Source organism: Panthera tigris, chromosome C1 (genome assembly GCF_018350195.1).
Source record: "Panthera tigris isolate Pti1 chromosome C1, P.tigris_Pti1_mat1.1, whole genome shotgun sequence".
Taxonomy (NCBI): Eukaryota; Metazoa; Chordata; class Mammalia; order Carnivora; family Felidae; genus Panthera; species Panthera tigris.
In genome coordinates this window covers 64862735-64882500 of record NC_056667.1, presented here as the reverse complement: position 1 = coordinate 64882500, position 19766 = coordinate 64862735, and the positions used below count along the sequence as shown (strand labels likewise).

Here is a 19766-nt window from a genome sequence, read left to right as displayed (position 1 = left end):
TTAAATAAAAGGTGAATCATCCTTTGTACTCTTCCTTCTTCAGTACAACCACTTTTTCAGTGATCAAAATAATAGGACAAAAATAATTTTATCCAAAAAAAGAAAAGCAGACTTATAGTTGTTAATCTACCAAATGACTTCCCACAGTGACCAAAAGAACATTCTTTTGCTAATGAAAGCTAACCAAAGCAACTATGTATCCAAGAAACTGTGTATCCATATCCACCTATGTATCCAAAGCAATTCTCGAAAGATAAGGTTAAAAAGATAGGGATAGATTTTAGTCTTGCCTTTGTGGACATTACAGAAACACTAAACCAAGTAAGATAAATCAAATGTGTATGGCTATATATATCATCCTCTTCCACAATATTCTTCCAGTCAGAACTTTATCCTGGTCTAATAATGCTGCAAGGTCATGTGCCAAATTTAAAGACATCATAAATCACTGCTGTTCCCCTGGTCAGGTGCTGTCTCAAATTTTCCAGCTTTCTAAACCTACTTATCTCCTTAAAAAACTCCTCTTGAAACTTAAAATGGAAAATATAAAAGGGCAAAGAGACTATAATAAGGAGACATTTTGTATCTAAGAACAGTGTAGTAGGGTGGGTTTGTGAAGTATTATAAATTCTAAGAAAAAGATTCATGATTAAACTTTCCAGCCTAACAAATACAAATTTATAAAATATGGCCATTATATCCCCAAAAGGTCCCTAATCAAAATCTTAAAACACGTTTGGCAAAATGCTCATGGAGCACTGTGTTCATATTAGCCCAGGTAGCAGACTTACAACCCTTATAATGAAAGGTCTGTAAGCATATGGTATTTAAAAATCACCCAAAGGTGTTGGGGGGCGGGGGGGGGGGGGGGGGGGGGGGGGGGAGCGGCGTGGCTTGCTCAGTTGGTACAGCATGTGACTCTTGGTCTCAGGGTTGTCAATTTGAGGCCCCTGTTGGGTGTAGAGATTAGTTTTTAAAAAAAAATTTTTTTAAAGTAAACACCCAAGTGAATCATGGAGAATTGGAAAGCAAACATGGTGAGCCACTCAGGGGTCTATTCCTTACTACTATTTCCTAGGACAGAATTTCTGAAAGAGATGAACACTTTATGGGAAAAGTGGGCCATCTGAAGCACTATAAACATCTTCAGAGAAAAAGATTGAAAGGGATTTTTAATTTAGACTAGGACACCTGAAAAGACATTAGGAAAAGTACAAAGCAACAGGGGGGGAGGTGACAGAGGAAAATGTACTAGAGTGTTCCCTAGATGGAAGGATTGGGGGAAGACAAACCCACTGATCACCTTAGATAATTGTTCACTAGCAAGTTTAGAAGCACTGGGGGAAAAACAAAACAAAACCACACCTATAGATAGAGTCAGTGTGACACAAGTAAGGGGAGCCCTCAATCTGGAGTGTGTGTGTGTGTGTGTGTGTGTGTGTGTGTGTGTGTGTGTGTGTGAAGATTCTTCTAAACTCAGGTTGCTCAATTCTGAACCATCTCCCACCCCAGGGATAGAGAACCCCAAGAACAGAGACTGGGATGAGGTAGAAAGGAGCTGCCAAGAATAGAATTATGTCACAGGCTCAGACACTTAGGCACAGCCCTGGCTGCAAGACTCTCCCCTTTGCTCAGAGCCGTTTATTACTAGCTCCTGCTCCCTGCTCTAAGCAGCTTCTTCCCACCCTCAGCTTGCCAACATTACTGACATTCCTGACTATAAAACTCCTGGGACTGGAGCAGGCAGAAGACTTAAAGAAGGGAGAAGAACCCAGCAATGTCAGAAGGCTTCCTGAAGAAACTGGCAGGCTACCACAGGGTTCCACCTTCAACTCCCAGAAATGTGTCACCAAGCAGGAGCCAGGACGAGGAGTACCAGTGTCTCCTGGCTCCAGGTCTGGTGCTGACGCTGCGCCCTCACTATCTGCTTCTATTTTTACAACCACGCTATGCTCTTCCCACCCCCTTCCCTAGTGCTTATAATTTCACAGACTTCCTTAATGCCCAGGAAACTGGTTTACATATGGTGTTTCATTACCAAACATATGAAACTTTCTGATATTTTTCTTCTTTCTCCTTCTCTAGTAAGCATTTTGGTTATAATTAGGTGGATTCCAGGTCCCAGAGTTTGTTTTTGTTTTTGTTTTTAACTAGGTTCCACACCCAATATGGGGCTTGAATTCAAGACCTTGTGATCAAGAGTCTCATGCTCTACCAACTGAGCCACCCAGACACCCCTCCCTACCCAGCCCCCTCCCAGAATAATTCTTAATACCATCCTTCTCACTCTCTGAAGTGTCTGGGTTTGAAATACAAATTGTATGGCCATCTAGTTATAATACATCTATTAAGCTGATCAAATAAGCATATTGCCATTTCAGAATGGTAGGACTAAAGGCAGCATGGGATAAAAGGAAACACATAGATTTGGATGTTGAAAAACAGTGGTAGAGTTCTTCCTTTATCCTTTAGCATCTAAGTAATCTTCCCCAGAAGATTCTTGGAAGGAAATATCAGTGTGTAGAACTTGAGCACAATTAAAACCATAGGAGACTTGGGAGAGAGCACACAGGAGAGGGCAAAAGGATAATCTTAATCTTCAGCTGAATGTGGAGGCTGACACTGGTCTCAATTCCACAATGAAAAGATCATGACCTTTTTTGAGATGAGCACTGGCTGTTGTATGTAAACGATGGATCACAGGAATCTACCCCCTGAAACCAAGAGCACACTGTATACACTGTATGTTAGCTAACTTGACAATTAAAAAAAAAAAAAAGTCAGATGCTTAATCGACTGAGCCACCCAGGTGCACCCGTTGAGCCTGCTTAAGATTCTCTCCCTCCCTCCTCTAAATTTTTTTAATTTTTAAATTTAAACAAAAGATGGGGCACCTGGGTGGCTCAGTCGGTTGAGCGTCCAGCTTCGGCTCAGGTCATGATCTCAAAGTCCATGAGTTCGAGTCCCAGGTCGAGCTCTGTGCTGACAGCTCAGAGCCTGGAGCCTGCTTCGGATTCTGTGTCTCCCTCTCTCTCTGCCCCTCCCCCACTCATGCAGTCTCAGAAACAAATAAACATTAAGAAAAATTAAAAAAATTTAAACAAAAGATCCTAGGAGACTTAACGGGATTTAATGTGCACCTACTCTATTCCTTAAGAAATATGCATTTTTAAAGTGTGTATAGGTAGAAAATATTGAATTTTTATTTCAGGATAGTCAACATGGTGTTATTTTGGGCCTGATAAGGCTAGGAACCACTTGCGTAAAGGAAGAGGCCTGGACTTTGACTCAAATTTATCTGGGCCCAAAGACATCGCTTTAGACTGAATGACTTGAATAATTTACTTTCGCTCTGAGCTCTAGTTGCTTCATCTACAGGTGGTAGCCCTTTCTAGGGCTTTGGGTAGAAACCCACCATTTCAGATAGGAGAGCATGGGTTAAGTGGTAAGGATAGGTATTCAACAATTCCCTTCTTGGGGAGCCTGGGGGCCTCAGTTCATTGAGCATCCAGCTCTTGGTCTCAGCTCAGGTTATGATCTCACAGATCGGGAGGTCAAGCCCTGCACTTGCAGATAGTGCAGAGCCTGCTTTGAATGTTTGCTCTCTCCTTGTCTCCACACCCCTGCCTCAAAAAATCACCTTTTTAAAGAATTCCTTTCTTCCTAGTTCTTAAGATAGGTTTCCCTTTCCCCACTCACCTTTACATAAAGGCAGGAAGATTAAGATAGGAAGGAGAAAGTATAAAGAATATAGAAGAAAAGGAGTAAAAGGGATCATGACCATCACCTAATACCTAATCACACCCAGTACATGCTGCTAGTATCAAATGTGAAAAGCTTCAAGAGGTTAAATTAAGATTCTGGCCCTGGAACATGAAGGACCTAGTGTTAATGCCAAGCACAGAAACCACTATTATATTAATGCACTATGTAGATATGTGAGTGGTTTTAAGAACGGACATAGAATTATCATTTCCTCAAATTTGTTACTGTTATATCCTGTTAAGGCCACCTAAAATTAACACTGCAATTTAAGAACCTGTGACTTTTACAGATGGAGAGGATCTACAGGATCATCCTGGATTTTAGCCATTAAAACAAAACAAAAAAAAAAAGTTGAGGGGTGACTGGCTGGTTCAGTCAGAGCATGCAACTCTTGATCTCAGGGGTCAGCAGTTCAAGCCCCATGTTAGGGGTAGAGTTTACTTAATAGTAAAAAAACAAAAGAAACAAAGAAAAAAGAAAGTTAAAACTATTCTCCTACATAGGCTTTATCTCCAGGGAGTTTTTTGTTTGGTTTTGTTTGGTTTTTAAAGAATAGAAAACAACACTTTCTAAATGCTTGAGTTCTTGAGCCTCTTAACCAGTACTTACAGATTGGTCATACGTTTCTACTTTTAAGTAGGCTCCACACCCAGCATGGAGCCCAGCAAGGGCTTACAGACTTGAGCAGAGATCAAGAGTCAGATGCTTAACCCACTGAGCCACCCAGGCGCCCTGATGGTCATAGATTTCTAAAAACAAATATTCTATATCACAGACAAGGTCAAAGGTCCCTTCTTGCTTTTCACTTATCTATAGTAGCCACAAAACCTCCCTGCTGTTACTCATGCCCAAGCTTCAACTTCCTAGTCTGCATTTTAAGCACCAAACCTCAGAATACTCAGCATACCCATAACAGCAGGGCTGGGGTTTCTAAGATGAGTAAGGAAAGCCAACTTTTAGATCCCAACCCAGAAAAGCAGTGACAGTCATCCACCCTCAGTCAGCCAACCTCTGTTGTCTTTTTCAGCAAGTATTTAGCCCAAAGGTATCTGCTAGTCACTTCAATCTTAAGTAGTTTCAAGGAACATCTTTTGTCACCTCAGGTGATGGGCATTTCTAAGGAGACACAGGCAAGCAAAGAAAGCACAGGAAACCTTTTCAGAAGGCACAGACTTCTTAGAAGTTATTTTAAATTGGCTTATCACCATTAAAGACACAGTATCAGCTCTCCCAGCATGAAGGACACCCTCTGGGACACTGTAAAAACCCCACTGACTGTCATTGACAGGCTTCAGAATCTCCTGAGGTCTACGCCCTTGCTTCTGCTACTACCAGCTGTACAGAACAGATATATAGTGTTTAAAAGAAAAGTGAAAGGAGAAGTTTATAGTCACAGATATGCACGTATTTTCACACATACAGACTTGTAAATTCAGAGAGTATTTTTCTAGAAGGATGGCCAAGAAAGTGGCCACAACAGATGCTTCTGGCGAAGACAAGGGAACTGTGGTTCTGGGTGACCCACTTTTTTCTTCTAGTTTTTATTTTGTGATATATTATTATTTTTCAATTAAAACCTGGTTTCATAGAACATCATTTACTCTGTAGCTCCACTATGGACTTCTGCTACACAGAGAATAATTTCCGCTAGTAGATTCAGTAAATGAATGAAACAAAATTAAGAGACACCACTTTCCTTAACTTATGGATACCCTTAACTGAGAGCCAACAAGTGGACGGGAAGAGGAGGACCTGAGAGGTAGGATGGAACTACTAACACCAGGAGGAAGAAACTAGACACATTGGATTAAGAATCGATTGCATGAATTAGTTACAACTATCCTGCTTATATCCAGTTTTGAGGCAACAAAAGAACTTGTGTGGCATAACCATCCCGATGTCCAAGCAATATATTTGATGTCAGAAAAGCAGAAAAACATACCCTAACTTCTAAAATTTTATTTCAAGTTTATATTACTGCACCTTACTGAATCATACATGGAATTGTTTTCCAAAACAGTTCAAAACACTTCATTTTTAATTTATCTGATTGACAGGGAGCACTGTCAGCATTTCGGTCTTATACTTTCTATCCAGAACTTAATAAGAAGGAAATGATCTCTAAATGATCTTTTTTTATAAGAACTACCAGTAAACCAAAAAAATTGTGAGAAGTTATTTTTTTAATGTTTATTTTTGAGAGAGACACACAGAGTGCAAGCAGGGGAGGGGCAGAGAGAGAGAGGGACACACAGAATCTGAATGAAGCAGGCTCCAGGCTCTGAGCTGTCAGCACAGAGCCCAATACGGGGCTCAAACCCCACCCCCATGAGATCTTGACCTGAGCCAAAGTCAGATGCTTAACTGGCTGAGCCACCCAGGCACCCCTCTCAGTGATCATTTAAATACACTAGGGTCTCTACAATTTCAAGGATTACTTTAGTCCATCCACTTGCAAAGCAGAGAGAACTTTCGCTGTTTTGTTTAGCATTTTAGAAATTAAAAAAAAACTCCTCTGGTTTGAAGTCTTATTCAGTTTCATTACTACAACTTTCCTCTGTAGCTATAGCTTTGCATTTGTGGAATCAAAATTACATGCTAGGTATATACGCTGAGCAGTAAACGTACACATGGCTCAATACTTCAGGGCTCTGCCATAGCTTTCCCAGCCATATCCCAACTCACCTCTCTTTGATCTCTGCCTACCATATTCCCATCAGCATATCTTGTACTACTGGTAACATTCTTCATTTTCCACCTTGTATTATCAACATATGATACTTATCTCTTCATTTGCCTTGTTACCACCACACCTATATATTGTAAGCTCCAGGAGACAGGCACTTAGTAACCTCTGTATTTTAATGCTTTGTGGATTCAATTAAAAATAAATGTTACCTTTATGTACAAACTCTGGAGAAACATTCAGGCTGAAAAAGACTTTGGATCTCATTTAACCCAGTGGTTTCCAAACATCTATCAATAATAGATGACAGGCCAGGGATATAAGGGAAAGGTAAAATTCACAATATTCAGGCCCTAGCCCAAATCTACAGAAGTGGGGCCCAGAATCTCTGGTTGTTTTAAAGGTCTCCAGGTGATTCTGAGGTGCACCAGGCTTGGGAATCACTGGTCTCGTCTACCAAACACATATTACATATGGAGAAACTGAAGCCCAAGGAGATCGAAGACTTGCCCAAAGTTGAATAGCAAAGTAAACAGAAGAGCAAGAACATCAGCAGAGGACAATGATGAAATGGAAACCACCTGGCAGAGTTCAGAATGAAATAAAAGATAAGCATTAACTAGATCATCATCCTAGACCATCTTTCTATCACTGAATGTAGCAACTGCTGAATAGCTTTTTTAAAACTATGGGCTTTTTTTTTAATAAATTTTTTTAAGTATGTACCTCAGAATATTGGCCTAAGGAGTACTAGGCAGGAAAAAAAAGGGGGGGTGGGGGGGTAAGTTCCACAGTCAAGTAAACATAGGGAATGAGAAACACCAAGCTTTTTAAATGTTTAGTGGACTTCTTAGAGCCTTTAATATGTAATTATGAGCATACAAAACACATCTCCTCCAAAGTTATCCGACAACTGAAGACCCTTTCTATAATAGTATTTCAAGAGATTAGTATTCCTTGGAACACATTTTAAGGAAATTCTAGCTTAACCAGAAACTAAGTTTCTAATCTTCGAATTGAACTGGAGGAAGGGGCTAAATATTTTTTACCTTTATGTTCCCAACATCAAATACAATACTGGACTCATAGTGAGCACTCAGATAAATGGACTCCTTCAGCAAAAATTGGTTAAAAGTAATCAGGCACAGGTTTATTCGGTGGGTAAACAAGTTAAAAAGTTGGATTACAATAAGTCTCACCCAACTCCAGAATTATAAAACATTTAGTACCTGGCATTGACCTAGATGTTTACATAAATTATTTCATTTATACTTAAGTCTTTTATGGTAGCTCCTAGCAACACTATTTTACAGGTGAACAGAAACCGAGCAGCCACTAACTTGCCCAAAGTCTCAAAGAAGTGGCACTCCCAAACACTGAGCTATATTGTCATTCAATGCTTCTAGACAGGGGCAAGGAAGGGGTGGGGGCAGAGTTTAAGGATAGGCACAGAGGAGTTAAGCAGGACAACCTCACAGAGGGTTATCCAGAAAAAAGTATATACATGCTTATGCTAGCAAAGCTTAAGAAAAAGGTCCCTTTTTCTTAAAATGCAAGAAATATGAATGGTTTAAAAAAAAAAAAAAAACACTTTATAAAAGCTCAGAATAGGCCAACAAATGCCCAGTCTGGCTGGTGTTGGTCACTGACTCAAGAAGTATCCACCTAAGGGGTGCCCAAGCGGCTCAGTCGGTTAAGTGACCAACTCATGGTTTCAGCTCAGGTCATGATCTCACTGTTCAGGAGTTCGAGCCCCATGTTGGGCTCTGCATCTGGCAGCATGAAGCTTGCTTGGGAGCTTAAGTCAGACTCTTAACCCACTGAGCCACCCAGGAGCCTCTATATTTAAAAATTCTTAAATGGGATTTAAAAAATATTGGCACCCGGGTGGCTCAGTCGGTTGAGCGTCCGGCTTCGGCTCGGGTCATGACCTCACGGCTCAGTGAGTTCGAGCACCACGTTGCGCTCTGTGCCGACGACTCAGAGCCTGGAGCCTGCTTCGGATTCTGTGTCTCCCTCCCTATCTGCCCCTAACTCACTGGTATTCTCTCTCTCAAAAATAAATAAACATTAAAAAAAATGCTTTTTTAAATATTGGCAAGTGTTGATAATTGTTGAAGCTGGACACCTGGGAGGTATTATACTATTTTCTTCCACATGTATTTAAATATTCCATAATAAAAAGTTAAAAATGAAAAAAATTACTGCATACTAACTGCTAGTCCCTGCCTAGAGCAGTTCTCAAATTTATGGCAAAGACAGGCAGTAAATCAAGTTATTCAGTTTGTAAGATTTATGGAAGCTAAGAAAAGAGGCAAGGAACCTTGAGGTGGGCATGGGGATTGGGGGGGGGGGGAGGGAGGGGGAGCTCTGGGTATGGACTTCTAAGTAAAAGTGTTTTAATTAATTAAACAAGGAAGCTTTTAGACTGAGGTTGTTCTAATACCTCGGCAGCCTATGTAAGCAAACCAAAATCTACACCTGCAAATGCCTCAAGAATACAAAACCTAGAGACAACCAATCACAAACCACCAACCAGGCTTTCCTAAACAATGCAAAAGAATTGTGCTTTGCTTCCACATCTCTTCTGTAAAAACCCTGCCCCTTGGGGCGCCTGGGTGGCTCAGTCGGTTAAGCGTCCGACTTCGGCTCAGGTCATGATCTCACAGTTCGTAAGTTCGAGCCCCGCGTCGGGCTCTGGGCTGATGGCTCAGAGCCTGGAGCCTGCTTCCGATTCTGTGTCTCCCTCTCTCTCTGCCCCTCCCCCATTCATGCTCTGTCTCTATCTGTCCCAAAAATAAATAAAAAACATTAAAAAAAATTAAAAAAAAAAAAAAAACCCTGCCCCTCACTCCCTACACTCCTAGGAGTGTAGAACACTCCTAATCACTTCTGTTTTGGCACTGCTCAATTCCAGTCGATTTTGCTCAAGTAAACTCTTAGGATTTTTAATATGCTTCAATTCATCTATTAACACAGTTAATAGAGAAAGACAAGGGGAAAGATTCCCAGGGAAAGGGAAGAACAATGCATAAAAGTCATAGGGAACTGAAAATATTCTCACATTTTGGACAGGCCATGGAAGAGATCTACCATTCCCTTAATTAAGGAAGTCTTCAAAATACCTATCATGCCCACAATGCTCTCCACTGGGACTCCTTAACCACTGTTCACCTGCCTTTGTACACATGCCCTACAGGCTGGACCAGAGAGAGCCCCTGATCCACAGGTTCATGGGTCCTGTCCCACCTGTTCTGTACCCAGACTTGCCAACACAGAGACTCACTCTCAGGGAAGTCAATTTTGAGACAGAATGGGGCACAGAAAGTAGACAGGTAACAAAACAAGACAGAGATGAGGCAATAAGAACCTTAAAGGCACAGAAATCAAAAGGCTGAAAGGCATTAACCAGTCAAGACAAGAAAGCGGGGGTGGAGGGAGGAAGAGATTGATTGATTGAAATGGAAGGTCAAGGACAGACTTGTTCTTGGTTCTCCAAGTCTAAAGCTACTGCTTTCACCTGGACAGCATGAATGATTGTACAGTTGTCCATGGAACCTGAATGTCCAGCTGCAGAGGCTATCCTGAGCTTCTTTACCTCCCTATACATCCTCATATAAACAAACCCACACATGCAAGTTGCCTAAGATAATCCAAGTGTCTCCATCTCCTGCTATCTGCAAGAGCCTTTCATGTCTACTCAGGATGGTTGGAGTGGTGGGAAGGAGTGAGGGAAGGCAAACGGACCAGCCGTTAGCCTCTGAAGTGGCAGGGGAGGAGTGTGATTGGCCACTGCCCAGGGATTCAGACTTTAGGATTATCCACATGCCACCCTCAGGGGATTTCCAGCACAGAAATCAATAGTTTTATTCATTTCTAACCCTCCTGACAGCAATGAGGTCTATAAGGCAGCTGATTAGATTCTCCCACTTCTCAAAGTCTTTTCAGTTTTTTGTAAAAATAAATGAAGCTGATGTTCATGAGGGATAGTAAGCATATATATTGATTGTAATATATTTAGAACTTATCAGACGGTACTATGCAATTCCAGAAAATACCATCATATTCAACTTACAAAATATGTATAAGGAAAACATAGCAAATGAATGGTAAATTGGGTTTCTACTTTATAAAACACAAGTCAAAGATCATTCCTCTGCTGAAAAACATTTGAGTTCTTTTCACTGCTCACATAACAAAATCCATACAGCTTCAAGGATGTTTGTAGTCTCATCATCTACATCTTCAGCTCCTACTGTATCTACCATTTACTTATCAGACTTTCATGGAGCAGCTAAACTATCTAGCTACCCTAGGGACAATATTTAAAAAAAAAAAAAAAAAAAAAAAAGTCCCAGCCCCTCCTCCCACCTCCCCACCACTGCTGCCCTGGAAGACAGGAGTAACTAAATTCAATTCAGTGTGTCAACGTGATGTTAAAATCATGCAATAGTGGGTATTATACCTAATCTAGACTGACAAATTCACAAGGAAGGCTTCTTGGAGGAGGTCACAGTTGAGATCTGAGAGGTGAATGGGAGTGATCAGAAATGAGAACAGCACAAGAAAAAGCACAGAGAAATGAACAGTTAAGTATTCTGGAATATAGAGGGGATGGTTAGAAGAGATTGGAGCAGGAAGCACAGGACAAGACTTAAGAGGGAGGCCGGAATGGAGACATTGTTTAGCTGGTGGGGTATTTGTGTTCTCCCTCCAAAATTCAAATGGTGACTCCCCAAAGGGGATGGCATTAGCAGTAGGGCCTTTGGAAGTTACTTAAGCCTTGAGGGTAGACCTTATGATTAGGATTAGTGCCTTATCCGAAGTTCCAGAGAGACCACCAGCTCCTCCCACCATGGGAGGACACAGTAAGGAGGTGCCAGCAATGAACTAAAAAAGGGACCCTCACCATAAGGTGCTCATGCACCAGCTTTTAGAACTGTGAGCAAGAGATTTACGTTGTTTAAAAGCTACACGGTGATATGGTTATAGCAGCCAGCGAAGAATAAGGCAGGAAGTAACTGGGAGCGCTGAAGGTTTCTAATAGGTATGATCAGACCATCAAAATATTAAAATAGAAGATGGGCAGGATCAGGAAAATCATTTTCAGGGTGCCTCTTTAGCCTCAGCATTGTAATAATCTAGCAGTAACAAATGTCAATACCCTCCAACCAAAGACCACCAGCATTTTTCACCTCTAGTTTATTGTTCTTGGCATCAAGGTACACAGCATGCCTTGAGGCACCATGGAGGGGTCTGAGTAAGAAGATGCTAGAAAGGATCTGGACTCCTGTTAGATGATTTGCGAGCAGCTCCAAGGAAACAGGAGTCTGCTCTAGATAGGGTGCCTCCAAGAAGTAGGGCAATTCTAGGACTATTTTAGTAAACCTATCACTAAGGTGGGAGAAGTTATCAAAGCTAAAGCTAGGATTATTAAAGGAGCAGCAATCATTTAGATCAGTCACCTGGTCTGGGGGGGGCAGTAGGATACCTGGTGATTTTTGTGGTTTGAAAAATGTTCATGTTTTGTTTTCTGTCCAGGTATGATGACAGAGTAGTCTTATGATTAGAGAGCAGTCTTTTAAGTAGTGTTTGTTTTTGTTTTTTAAGTAATCTCTACATGCAACGTAGGGCTTGAACTTACAACCCCCGAGATCAAGTCACATGCTCTACCAACTAAGCCAATCAGGCAGGTGCCCCCAGAGTGGTCTTATTTTTTACTTGACCCATAAGTCACAGAATGGTCTTATCCAATTTTGATGTTCTAGGAAATCATTTATGCCCGACAGGAGAACACCAAGGCCTACCTGTGAGAGTCAGGCCAGCTCCCAGACAGCAGGGACTGCTTTTCTCACTCTTACACTCCTATTTAGATCTGTTGGACTGGCTTCAGAGTCCTCATAGCTCAATGGTAAAATTCACACTGAATTCCTAGTTCCTTCATTTTGTGTTGTGGTTCCTAGGAGGGACTGTAAGTCAGTCAGTGAACCCCATTTTGCTTTCGTCTTCCTGGATTTCCCATTCATGAAACAGAAAGACATGGTTCCATGTTGGGATGAGCACTGGGTGTTGTATAGAAACCAGTTTGACAATAAATTTCATATTAAAATAAATAAAAAAGACATGGTTCCACTTGCCAGTTATCTGCATTGCTGGGAAATTATAAAGTCTGCAGTGCAGTTCATGTTCTCCAGATGTGCCACATAAATACAGAATATTGACTTTCACAAGAGCTCAGTGCTGATGCCAGCAAGTTGAAAAAAAGCAGTTTCTGGGAAGCTTCACAAGGCAGCTTCACTAACTCAGCTAGGAAGCAATTCTGCTTGTAAACAAAGTCTCCAACTTCATAATTTCTGGAATTTTTAGAGATGCAAGAATTAGATAAAAATAAATCTTAGCTTCCCAGTTTCCATACTTTGCCCTCTTACTCCCCTCCACCTTCAAGATATGAGGGATGCTCCTCACTCCTACCTCCATCAAAAGCTAGTCTTTCTTGGGGCGCTGGGTGGCTCAGTCAGTTAAGTGTCCAACTTCGGCCCAGGTCAGGATCTCACGGTTCGTCGGTTTGAGCCCCTCATCAGGCTCTCTGCTGACAGTTCAGAGCCTGGAGCCTGCTTCAGATTCTGAGTCTCCCACTCTCTGCCCCTCCTCCACTTGTATTCATTCTCTCTCTCTCTCTCTCTCTCTCTCTGTCACACACACACACAAATCAATAAACTAGTCTTTCTTCACACTGCAATATGAAAAAATTAACATCTATAGAAGATATCAGTATTATAACTGGTACTAAAGCTTCATACTAAAGCTACAGGATTTTAAGTACTGTGAGGATTCATTATTCAATGAATATTTGAGCTCTGTTTTGGATACAACTATAGGCCCTTTGGGGCTAGGTCTGTAAATAGACAAAATCCTTGCCTTTGTGGAGCTTATATTCTACATAGGAGAGGAAAAAGACAAGTAAGTTCAATATACATAGGATGTTAGTATCAGGGAAAATTAAGTGAGGAAAGGAACAGGGATGCTGTCATTTTAAATGGGATGATCAGTACCAGGCTCACTGATAAGGTGACATTTGACCAGACTAAGAGGAACAACATTCTGCAAAAAGAGGTTCTGGTAAAGACAACAGCCCTAAGGCTCCAGAGTTCAAGGAACAGCTAGGAAGCCAGATTGGCTGGAGCAGAAGGAACAATGATATTAGAGAGGTATCAGGGCCCGTAGCCCATAAGGTTTCGACTTTTGCTGAAAGTGAGATGGGGAGCTATCAGAGTTTTGAACAGATAGAAGTGATACAGAATGTGCCTCACGGGAGGCAACTTTTGAGATTTACTATAGAAGAGAAATGGGGTAACGGATGAGATGGGACAGGTGAAAAGGTAAGGTTTGCTTTGTTGAGAGGAATAACAGAATTGCAGGTTGCATAAAAAAATAGCTTGAAATTAAAATCACAATTCTCGAAACTAAAATCTGATCTTTCCAAGAATACTGCTTTACTGGCTTTACATAATTGAGAAGTTAGATTTGCTTGACCCATTCATTCAATGATTTAGTAATATATATATGTACAAATATAACCAAATCAAAGGAAATGATTTCTGAGATTTGTAAGGAAACTAAGGTTTCAGTTTCTGGAAATGTAAGGTATCTAACTACAAAACTGATTTCTCTAAATGCTTGTTCAGATTACCTTTCTCCAATCTTTCCACATAATAGAGAATTAAGAAAACAGGTCATGGAACAAACTATTGTCAAACAATCACAGTGGTCAAATATTCAAAAGGCCCCTTCAACAAATTTTATGACTAAAGCTCAGGAGTTTAATGATCAACTCCTTTATATAACCTGAATATTTTAAAAGATGGTATTAAACCTTTTGTAAAAGTATCCCTGCATTTACAGAAGTGAACTGCTCTTTTAGGCAAGATTTACTTTTCTCTTTTTATTGAATTGCTCGTTTAGTTGTTTAGAAAAAAATATCAGCTGAAAGGGATTTCTGCATAATTGGCCATCTGTTTCAAGGTAATGATCACAGACTGCAGCCTACAAGTGATTCATAGCTTAGATTCATAATTTCCTTAGCTTCCTCCTTCAGAGACCTTGAAATAGGTGAAATCCAAATTAGTTTCACAACAGCATTTTTTTTTTAATTTTTTTTTTTTTTTTTTAACATTTATTTATTTTTGAGACAGAGAGAGACAGAGCATGAACGGGGGAGGGGCAGAGAGAGAGGGAGACACAGAATCCGAAACAGGCTCCAGGCTCTGAGCTGTCAGCACAGAGCCTGACGCGGGGCTCAAACTCACAGACCTCGAGATCATGACCTGAGCCGAAGTCGGCCGCTTAACCGACCGAGCCACCCAGGCGCCCCCAGCATTTTTTTTTTGAGACAATATTTTTGTGGGTAAGTCTGAGGCTTTAAAATAAGTTCTTCTGGGTTTGTATTTGGAATTTGAATGCAGTTACCAAGATCCTCATAGCTGTCATGTAATGGTCTTGGAACCAGGAAACCTGCATTCAAATCCTGGTTCTGCCCAATACCAGCTCAGTGACTCTGGGCAAGCTACTTAACCTCTCAAAGCCTCATTTAACTTAACTATGAAAAGAACCCTTACGCCATTGCTATGGTGAGCATGGAATGACCACACTGTAGACTTGCATGCCTAGCACAGCCATGGGCATGTTATGAACTCCCAGTAAATCTGCCACACCTGAAATCAGGTCAGGCCAAGTCCTTCCTTTTCCCCCTCCTTAAAGAAGGTTCAACTTTTTATACAGTGCTATTTATAACCTTATAGCCACCTCTCTAGGAAAAAGGCAGGACTTCAGAGTTAACAATCGTTGGAAAAAAGGGGGAAATTTTTTGTTTTGTGCCTCCTGACCACTCGAAAGTTTATACTATGATTTCCCCCTTGAGGGCAGGGGGAAAGGAGATGGGAAATGGGGAGCTCACCATAGTGCATTTTAATAAATTACTTGTTTCAAAATTAACTATGGAGATATTTAGGATATACTATACTATGATGACCAGTATTTTATCCTGGATATACTTAACTATTCTTAATCCAAATGGAAAACTCACATTAATGTTGGCTGTATACATAAAGTAACATATTTGGAATTAGAAAAAATAAATCAACTTTGATATAGCAGGTTTAGATTATCTTGGAATTTTATCTAATTCAGTGCATTTGAAACTGAAAACACTGAAAATGACTGCCAAGCTGTCAGACACCCTGGAAAACTTGGGAAGCAATACAGCAATAGAGGTTCGTGGAATTTGGAGTCAGGAGACACACACATACACCTGGGTGTAAACCCAGGCTCCACTACTTCGTGTAATTTTGAAAAGTTTGAGAACCTAAACGCCTGTTTCTTCTCTGAAGCAGTGATGATAGTAATATTTTTCAGGAATTAAGTGGATTAAATAAAGTCATGCATCTTGAGCTCTCAATATTGATAAGGAAGACTATTAATGCAAAGCAACTAAATCTAGAGTTCCTGGATACAGGAGAGACATTTAAAGTTGTCAGTTAAACATGCTAACAAGCCTACTTAGCTTAGAAACCAGAAGATCCAAGTTTAAGTAACATCCCAGATTTTTTTTCTTGTTAGTTATGTGACCTTGCAAAGACCCAATCACTTTGTACTTAGCTCCTCACCTGTTAGGTATTAGTAATATTAGTTACAATTTGTTAAGCATAGACCATGTACCATGCAGTCTGATAAGTTTATTATATAGGAACTCCATCTTTTTAAGGTTATTTTTGAGAGAGAGAACGTGTGCATGAATAGGGAGAGGCAAAGAGAGAGGGAGACAGGAGGCGGAGAATCCCAAGCAGGCTCCGTGATGCCAGTGCAGAGCCCAACACGGAACTCGATCTCATGACCCCAGATCATTACCTGAGCCAAAATCAAGAGTCCAGCGCTTAACCAGTTGAGCCACTCAGATGACCCCAAACCCGTCTTTACAACACTTCAAGGTAGATGTTATCTGATTTTTAAGATTTTACTTTTAAGTTATCTCCACACCCAGTGTGGGATTTGAACTCCTAATCCAGAGATCAAGAGTCACCTGCTCAACCAACTGAGCCAGCCAGACATTCCTGTTCTCATCTGTTTTATAGATGACTGAAAGGGAGGGAAATTAAACTTGTTCGAAGCCACACAGCCAGTAACTAGTAGAACCTGGACTCACATCCAGGCTTATGGGTCTCCAAATCCTGTCCTTGGCTACCCAATGAACTACCTGTGCCACCTGCCTCTCCTAAAGGACTTTGTTCTTGTGAAAGAGCTTTTTGAAATTGAAATATCCTTAAAACATTGTTACTATTCTAAATCAATATAAATAATTCACAAAATGGATTTGTGATTTGCCCCTCGGCTCCTGGGAAACCTGAAAGAACAAAAGGTTACACTTCAAGCGCCCTTTCATCTCCCCTTGGAAGTTTGCCGTGACCTCAATTTTACTTGAGCAGGTCTGATAAACAACATTAAACAACAGAAATCCAAATGCACCTCTGTGCCATTCAAAGGCAACTCTCTATCCTCCCTGGGGTCCAGGGCAACATCTCGTGCTCTTCCTCGAAATGCGGACAAAATATTTTTTTGCTCTGACTTACATTTGCACTTTGCGGGAGGAAGCATAAAGTAGCCCCATAAACAGCCACATAAACTAGTGCTTTCTGAATCACGCCCACGGCCAACTCCAGTTCCAGGCACGCAGGCAGCCATTCTAATTAAAGCAAATTGCAGCCCCTTTTCAAAAATATGGTGCAAAATTTTGAGCTGATTTGCCCCCTGAAAGTTGTGTTAACTAGTCCCAAGTAGTTAGCTATAATACTCTCTAGTTATCCACCCTTGGTTTAACAAATTCCTTGGGGACGCCACCAAAGGGATTCTGGTGTTTGGTGCTGACACCTGTGGGGCTAAGGGGACCTCGGTTTGCTATCACCTGGAAGGTACTTATCTCTCCACTCCTCAATCTGGGAGATCCTCAGCGTGACCCTCTCCCGACTGCATAGGAAGGAGAGTAAAGTCCAGATGCAGTCGAGGGTGTCAACTTGTCCAGCCGGAACTCCACTCTGGGGAGGCGCTCACGCCCCGAACGGCTAACTCTGGGACAAGTAAAGCATATTCACTTACATGAGGAAGAAAGGTCGCCCCCGGTTTCCCAAAAGCCAGGGGCCTGGGGAATGTGACCTTCTCGGGGCTGGGACTTACCTGTCCCCTCCCGCGAGGCCCTCTCAGTGCCCCACCAGCGCTGCAGGTGGACTCCATTCTGGGCTCAACACCCCGGCGCCCCGCCAGCCGGAGCCAATTTAAGCCGGTGCGGCACGTGGGAGACGCTGGGGGCGCGCGGGAGCGCGCGCGCGCGCCAAGCTGAGCCGGAGCACCTGGTTCTTACCTCCGACGCCGAAATCTCGAACACTGCCGCAATCTTGGCGTAGAGCTCCTGGATGCTGGAGAAATTGTCCACTCGGCCCGTGGCGCTGCCGTGCGCCAGCTGCGTGTGGAAAACTAGCTTGTGTGTCGGAACCGGGGGGTCCGGGAGGCTGCCGCCGCTCGCGCCCGCCTGCTCGCCCTTCACCAGCCGGGCGGTCTCCTTGGACTTGGTTTTCATCTTTCTCCGCAGCCCCAGGGGCATCTTGCCTAGCCAAGGGTGGGAGCCCACCTGCACTGCCAACCGCCGCCTCCCCGGCCGGATGTCGCGGACTTTGAGCTCAGGCCACGGGGCTCCGCGCAGGTAAAAGTCGCCGCTGGGCCAATGGCAGAGGTGCTTCCGCCTGGCCGCGCCGGGTCAGCGGCCCCCTCCTTCCTCGCGAGGAGAGGCACCTGGGCCGCAGCGGCCACCTGCCCTCCCAACGCGGGGATCTGGAGACAGGAAAAGTTGGGCCCATTCCCGATTCTCATCTACCGGCTTCTCTCCCCGCCTTTTAAGAAATGCCAAGATTTCCGTAAAAGCCTTGGGATGCTGAAGCTACAGAACACATCTTAGAATGCAAACACGCTGGCCTTTCTGGTAGGACCTCACACAGGATTGGGCCATTGGGGATAGGGAATTAGGTAGAAGTCAGCTTTCATCGGCCTTCTCTGAGCCTCACACCCTGCAGGGCCGAGTTGGAAGGGAAAGTTTTGAGATTGGTGCCGCATTAAATTCATAGTCAAACGCTCTCAGCCGGGCCTCGGCGCCTCTCAGTAACCCTTTTTATCCACCCCCACCCCCACCCCCTCCGGCAGTTTTCTCTCCCAAAGGTTCAGCGCTCTTCCCAAGTCATGTGCTCCACTCCCGCTTCTGGGTCTGTGCAGAGCACCCTGCCTCTTACTCTGCAGAGAAAAACTGGAGCCATTCTGTGCAGTGTGTGAGCCACCTCAATTCCCCACCCCTCTGTGTAACTTCATGCACCTCTGGTCTCCAAACTCCGAAGAAATCTCTTTTTATTTGACCCTTGCACTCCTCTCTTCTAACATCTCTATTTTTATTTATTTATTTATTTTTGTCAACTCTAGTATAATTAAGGTTCAGTGTTGTTAGTTTCTGGTGTACAATATAGTGATTCAAGGATTCTTAAGATCTCTATTGTTAAGCTACCTGTTGGCTCTTGTCCTTTCCCTCCCCATCTGGTGCCACTCACTGGTGGTCAGAAGCCCAAATCTTTTACACTGTTTTCAAGTCCCACCTTTGCACTTCCCTCTAGCTACGTCTTCACAACAAAGCAAAAACAATCTTGACTTCTAGGCTGCTCTTCCTCACTTCCCCCTTTGCTCTTAGACTTGCTGTGATCAGACTTTGGCCCCACACTCCACTGAAATTGCTTGTACTATGATCAGCTTCTTAATCATCAGATATGATTAACTCTTTTCAGTCTTTATCTTACTAAGACCTTTTAGAGCATCTGACAGCCTCAACCATTCCAGTCTTAAAACATGTTTCTGTTTTAACTTACCTCTATCCCTTTTTCTAACTGTTACTTTCCAGGAACTGTTTTCTTAAAGGCTATTATTTTTCCTTAGCCACCTTCTCTTACTCTGCATGCTCTCCCTAATGACCACACCTATTCCCTTGGTTTCAGTAGATGTTATTGACTTCCAAATTTATATCTGCAGCTCATACTACCGCAAGGGGAGAGTACTGCAGAAAACTCAAAGTGAGATTGTACAAACTAATCCTTTTCACTCAAAGCATCTTTTTTTTGAACTCTTGATTTCAGAAAATAGGATAATGTACTTAGTAACCCAAACCAGACATCTTTGAGTCATTACACCAACCTTTTTCTGGTTCCCTCCCTCCTCACATCAATTCAGTCCTGAAAAA

The 19766-nt window shown here is 42.4% G+C and overlaps 1 protein-coding gene across 3 annotated transcripts in view; it reads right to left on the bottom strand.

Annotated features, from left to right (window-relative positions):
- The window catches only part of GIPC2 (GIPC PDZ domain containing family member 2), an 89425-nt gene extending 70975 nt beyond the window's left edge, over positions 1-18450 (bottom strand). For 2 of the 3 annotated variants that reach the window (XM_042997652.1, XM_042997651.1), the window contains exon 1: positions 17859-18450. In XM_042997652.1, the coding sequence (XP_042853586.1) occupies positions 17859-18098 (240 nt within the window). In that variant the 5' untranslated portion in view covers positions 18099-18450. Of the gene's footprint in view, positions 1-17674; positions 17753-17858 lie in introns of those variants that run through there. The other variant, XM_042997653.1, reaches the window with a different exon arrangement.
- Positions 18451-19766: the final 1316 nt, after the last annotated feature.